Consider the following 6,180-nt stretch of genomic DNA (forward strand, 5'->3'; position numbering starts at 1 on the left):
ATAAATAAAAAAAAAAAACAATAGCAACATTGATTATTCAATAAATTATATTTACCACACATCTTAGTGTGAACACACCACTCACTCAATTAGAAAAAAAAACAAAACAATACAAATTCAATCATTTTTTTTTAAAGTTATAATATATATTCACACACATATAGTTATTCATTAATATAATTATTTTTTTATTTATTTTTAATTTTTATTTTAATTTAATTTTTTTTTTTACTTTTTTTTTTTTTCTATATGGTCAATTTATTTACTATTAATTTTCATCATTCATGTTGTTTTGTTTTCTTTATATTTCAAAAAAATAATTTGTATTTCAATTGCTTTATTTATAAAAAAAATCTTTAAAATTTTTTTAAAAATAATAAAAAAATACCCTCCTCCCCCACTTTCACACTCAAATAATTATTTTATTTATATTATAAAAATTATTTCTTATTCTTTTTTATATTAAAATTCTCTCAATCTCGGATTGAGATTAATAACTATCGGCTTTAATATATATACATATAAATAAAATAAAGAATAAAAACAATCATTTCATTTAATAGAGCTTTTAACGGTCTTTCATCATCATATATAAGACTATACAAAAAATTAATTAATTAACTCCCCTACAAAAAATAACTTGTAAAAATCGAGAGTTTTTTGGTAGTTGATTTAATTTAATTTAGTGTATTGTGTGTATAAATTTGTATTTCTTTGTGTGTTTTGTGTGTGATGATCATATATTTTTTTAATTAATTTAAATAAATTATACTTTTTTTTTTTCTTATTAAAAATTAAAAAAAAAAAAAAAAAGTATATATAAAATAATTATTTTTATTTTTTTAATAAATTTATTTGTTCTACAAGTGTAAAAACAACAAACATTAACCCAATAAATAAATTTATAATTGTGTATCATTAATTTTTTTCATCAATACAATTTAAATAATATAGTTTCTTTTTTTACCAATAATAATATTTTTTTGTATATAAAGTTTTATAAATCTTTTTTTTTTGTAAATTTAGTTTGATCAAAACCTTTTTTTTTCACAATAAACCAATCAAACACACTTTCTCTGATTATTTTTTTTTTTGTGTTTGTGTGTTATTTTTTTTTGTTTGCATATTATTTAACTCATTCACCCAATCAAATTATTTTTTTTTATCCATTTTTATTGTGGGGTTGTTTTATAAAAATAATTCACTATATTGTTTTTTTAAAGATTTAAAAAAATATTGGTTTTTTATATTATTTAAAGCAAAAACTAAGATAAAAAAAAAACAACAACAATATTTTATAATTTTTTTTATTAATTTTGTCATTATTATTAATATTCTTTTTATATCTATTAAAAAAAGATAATAATAATAAAACTTCTTTCTTTGTTTTTTTTTCTTTTGTAAATAACATTATATAAAATAAAAAATTCAAATAATATCTAAATCCTTATTTATATAACTAATTTTTAAATATTTAATATTATTTCTATTAAATAAAATATATTTTATTATATTATAATTTAAATTATATAAATAAAATATAAATTTCAAATTTCAAAAATTGGTTCAAAAAATTCAATTCCTTCAACTCCAAACATATCAACAGTAGAAAATAATAACAGTAATAATAACAATAATAACAACAAAACTATTGATAAAACTATTATAAACAATAGTACCCAACAAGAAGAAAATAATACTATAAAATTAACTTTAAACTATAACAACTATAGCCACAATAAAATTAATTTTAAAACCAGTAATAACAACTGTAAAATGAATTCCTTTCAACAACATTCATCCTATAACTCGAGCAGTAGAGGGTCAAATAATAGTAATTCATCCAATCATTTCCACCATCACCAACATCACAATAATAGCCACCATTTTCATCATCAACAAATTTCAACACAATTCACCGGTAACCAACAACCTGTAACATTTTTATCAATATTGAATGAAGGTAAAATTCAACTTGGTGAAGTTTCCAACTCATGGGGTCAAAATGGAGATTGGGTACTAAGAGCACTTGTAATGTCTATTAATCAATTGCTATCAATAAATGACCAAGTAAGTAAAACATTCTTATTTAAAAATCACAATATATAATATATTAATTTCTTTTTATTTTAGTATCCAAATAACCATTCACAATTTTTACCAGAACATATGAAACTCCCAATGATTACAATAGAGGGTTATATTGCAAGAATAATAAAATATTCACCATGTTCAAAAGAATGTTTTATAATCATCCTGATGTATATTGACAGACTTATCCAAAAGAGAAACTTTATTGTAAATAGTTATAACATTCATAGAATTTTAATCACATGCGTTTTAGTTGCTGCAAAATATTTAGATGGTAAGTAATACAACTAATTAAAAACCAATTTTATAATTAATTAAATTATCGATTTTCTAACCATTTTTTATTTAAATAGATATTTTTTATAATAATCAATTTTATTCACAAGTTGGTGGTGTTAGTGTTAAAGAAATAAACACAATGGAAATAGATTTATTAAAACTTCTATCCTTTGATGTCAGTGCTAGAGTAAATGAATATACTGTTTATTTTGAACATTTTAAAAGCTATTGCGAAAAATTACAACTTACCCTCAATTTCCAACCAAATACCAAAGGTTTACCAGAACCAATCCCACTTGAATTACATATGACAACTACCTCAAATAAAAATAACAACTTGTCACCAAACAATAAAGAAAAAGAAAAGGAAAAAGATAAAGAAACCAATACAAACTCAAATATTTCGAATAACAATTTAATAATAAGCAGTAATAATAATAAATCGAATGTAAATAATAACAACCCAAACGATAATAACAACTCTGTAAATAATAACACAACTAATAATAGTGATAATTCAAATGATGATAAAATAAAAAATAATAATACAAATAATAATAACAATAATAATAATCAATATCACCATCCTCTTCCATTTCGATTTCCTCCAGTCCAACCAAATATGGTGGCCTAAGAAATTCTTTGTTAGTTTATTAGGTTACAAAAGAATCAAATCTTCAAAACCTAAAAAAGAAAAAATCGAAAAAAAAAGAAAAATCTTATAAATAATATTTTTCATTATTATTATTATTATTTATTTTTTTATAAAAATTAAATATTAATACTTTTTTCCAAACTACATAATATATAAAAATATATGTAATTTTTTTAAATAAAATACTTTAAATTAAAACTATTTTTAAACTTTATTTTATTTTTTTATTTTATAAAATAATTTTTTGCTCTCCTATATTTCTATATATCGTATCCCTATAATTTATTTTGTTGAGAGTCTTTTAATTTTATTTTTACTTATTAAGCACTTTGATCTTGAAGCTGAGCTAAAATTTCTTCAGCTTCTTCTTCAGTTGGAATGTGGAAATATGGATTGTCAATTGTTGGTCTGAATAAGTATCTAAAATTTAAAACATATCTATTAATAAAAGATCTAATAGGATATATATGTTTGTTAATATTAATAACTTACCCAATAATACAATAAAAAATAAATGATGCTACAAGCAATATGAATTCGCCAACCCATGTAATGGTAAATGGAAGGCTTGATTTTAATAAAAGCATAATAATACGTGTAAAATATAAATAAGTTACGACAATATTATAAAAATATCTAAATAATCTATATTTTTGTACATCTTTTAAGACTATAGTAAAAAATAATAAAATTAGTAATAATAAAAACAATGGCAATAATAATAATAAAATAAATAATATACCTTTATGACTTAGATTTCCTTGAACTGTATTTTCGAGTTGTGATAGTGATAAATAAATTGCAAATAAAATAATTAAACAACAAAATGCGTCGAATAAGATGAAAATGCTTCTCCAACTGGTCCAACCTGATGTACCTTGTTGCTCCTCATCAATAATAATGAGGGCTATATTATCTAAAATTTGAAGTGGGACAACAATTGAAAGTAAGAGCTTATCTCTATCTGAAAAGAAAGGCTTGATAAAGTGATAACCTGAACCGATCATTGTAAGGAGAATAATGAAAAATGATGCTTGGGTAAATGCAAAAATATAATATAAAACATTCCAACCATTTGGTGAACCTATAGATTTAATATAATGTTGTTCGATCTAAATATAGTTAAATAAAAAATAAAAATATTAATACTCTGTTGCTACCCTAAATCTGTATCTAATAGTTTTTAACCTACCGAACTAAATAATAACTCTACACCTTGAATAATTAAATAGGCTGTGCATAAATGATGAATTAAATTTACTCTTTTACCACTACCTTTAAGGAAAACCATAACCCAAAAGAGTGCTAAACCAAAGAAAACAATTGAAAATACACCATATAAAGTTGGTAATGGTTCGTTACCAATTGGTAAATATGAAATTTGACTTCCGACATAATTAAGTTCGTCTAATACTAACTATATTGTTTTTAATAATAATAATAATAAGTATCGATGTATATGGAGAAACTTCTATTAAAAATGTTGAAATAATTACCTTAAAGGAAGTTTTTGACTTTGTAGTTTTGCAGTTTTTATAATATAATGTATAATATCCTGGTGGATAGGTCACTTCGCCAGCAACATCACTTTGAATTGTAATTTCTTTAACACCTTTTGAATTGAAATCTGATGCTCTAAAAACTAAATTGGGGTCTTTATCAATTAATTCACATTTTGAACTTGAATCTCCTTCAAAGACTGGTGATGATTCTTGTCCAGATATAAAAAGGAAAAATCCTACATCATCCATTGAACTATTATTTGTATTTGGTTTTTTGTCGACCTATTATATATATTAAAGTTTAAATTGTTATTATTAATATCTTTATTCTTTCCATTCTTTTTCTAAATCTGTTCTTTTAATTTTTTATTTAAACTTACAACCCAATCTGATATTTGAATTTTTAATTTACCATTTTCTCCAAAACCAAAACCTTCAATTGAAAACATCTTTCTTTCATCATCTTTAATTTCTAAATGATGTTTATATGCATTAATGATTGAAGAAGAGTACAATAAAATACCCAATATTAATAATACTATACAAGTTCGCATTTTGTTAATATTATTTATTTTATTTTATTTAAACTATTTATTAAAAACAACAATAACAAAATATACAATTGTTGTATCAAAAGAACAAAACAACAAAAAAAATAAAAGAAATATAAAGCAAATAAAAATAAAATAATTAAAAATCTATAAAAAAAAAAAAAAATAAAAAAAAAAAATTTAATTAATTATAAAAAAAAAATAAAAATAAAATAAAATTAAAAAAAAAAAAAAAAAACTAAATATTTTTAAATTTTTGTTTTAATATGCAAACAATGTTTACTTATGTGTTAAAAAAATAAATTAAAAAAAAAATAAAAAAATAAATAAATATCAATTATAACTATATAAGTTATAAATAATAAACTTTTTTTTTTTTTTATGAAATTTAAAAAAAAATTAAAAATTTATCCACAATAATAATTTTAATAATGTGTACAGTTAAAAATATTTTTAGGGGGTTTTTTATTCTATTTTAGGCATCAACTGAATAGTTTCTGGATTTTAAATACTCTTTAACTTTTTCTAAAGATCTTGTACGATGTGAAATTGTATTCTTTATAGATTTATCCATTTCAGCATAAGTTTCAGCAAAGCCGTCTGGTTGGAACACTGGATCCCAACCAAAGTTACGTGGACCACGTGGAGGAACAATAACACCTTTGGTAATACCTTCAAATACAATTGGTTCATGACCTGGACCTTCACAGAAAGCAAAATTACATAAAGCATAGCCAGATTTATCAGTCCAACCTTCCAATAATTGATATAAACCTTCTGGTTGTAATTTATCTAAAAACCATTTTACATATGGTCCTGGTAATCCTTTTAATGCGTTAAAACATAAACATGTATCTTCAACTAATACTGGTCCATCAACTTTCTTTTGCAGCGATTTTACATTTTTCAATTGAAATATCAATTGGATCACCTTGTAATTCTGGGTACTATTTAATTTATTAAATTAAATTAAATAAATTTTAATAAATTTAAAATAAAATAAATAAATATAGTAATGTTTTATATAATCATTTAAACTGTTGTAATAGGGGGGTAATATATTATATTTATTTTAATTTTTCCTCCTTTTACATAACAAATC

At 21.4% G+C, this 6,180-nt stretch overlaps 3 protein-coding genes across 3 annotated transcripts; 1 reads left to right on the forward strand and 2 right to left on the reverse strand.

Annotated features, from left to right (window-relative positions):
• The first annotated feature begins 1,699 nt into the window (after positions 1-1,699).
• Positions 1,700-3,225, forward strand: DICPUDRAFT_93345 (uncharacterized protein). The gene is made up of 3 exons (XM_003295082.1): positions 1,700-2,070; positions 2,134-2,365; positions 2,445-3,225. Exons 1-3 carry the CDS (start codon positions 1,777-1,779, stop codon positions 3,002-3,004), a joined length of 1,086 nt encoding a protein of 361 aa, XP_003295130.1. The 5' UTR covers positions 1,700-1,776; the 3' UTR covers positions 3,005-3,225.
• Positions 3,226-3,345: 120 nt separating this feature from the next.
• DICPUDRAFT_160299 (uncharacterized protein) lies at positions 3,346-5,081 on the reverse strand (the record flags this gene model as incomplete). Its single annotated transcript, XM_003295083.1, has 6 exons — positions 3,346-3,463; positions 3,518-3,695; positions 3,768-4,137; positions 4,218-4,442; positions 4,522-4,809; positions 4,908-5,081. 6 exons carry the CDS (start codon positions 5,079-5,081, stop codon positions 3,346-3,348), a joined length of 1,353 nt encoding a protein of 450 aa, XP_003295131.1.
• A 472-nt stretch (positions 5,082-5,553) lies between these two features.
• Positions 5,554-6,018, reverse strand: DICPUDRAFT_160300 (uncharacterized protein; the record flags this gene model as incomplete). The annotated part of the gene is made up of 1 exon (XM_003295084.1): positions 5,554-6,018. A coding segment is annotated over one exon (465 nt), but the record flags the coding sequence as incomplete, so codon positions are not given.
• Between the last annotated feature and the right edge of the window lie 162 nt (positions 6,019-6,180).

Source organism: Dictyostelium purpureum (genome assembly GCF_000190715.1).
Source record: "Dictyostelium purpureum unplaced genomic scaffold DICPUscaffold_741, whole genome shotgun sequence".
In the NCBI taxonomy this organism is placed as follows: domain Eukaryota; phylum Evosea; class Eumycetozoa; order Dictyosteliales; family Dictyosteliaceae; genus Dictyostelium; species Dictyostelium purpureum.

Excerpts from the sequence above, each read along its gene's own strand:
- DICPUDRAFT_93345 (XM_003295082.1), top strand. The coding sequence starts at position 1,777 with ATGAATTCCTTTCAACAACATTCATCCTATAACTCGAGCAGTAGAGGG. Across the intron at positions 2,071-2,133 it reads TGCTATCAATAAATGACCAA|TATCCAAATAACCATTCACA; the intron begins GTAAGTAAAACA and ends TTTTTATTTTAG. Across the intron at positions 2,366-2,444 it reads TGCTGCAAAATATTTAGATG|ATATTTTTTATAATAATCAA; the intron begins GTAAGTAATACA and ends TTATTTAAATAG.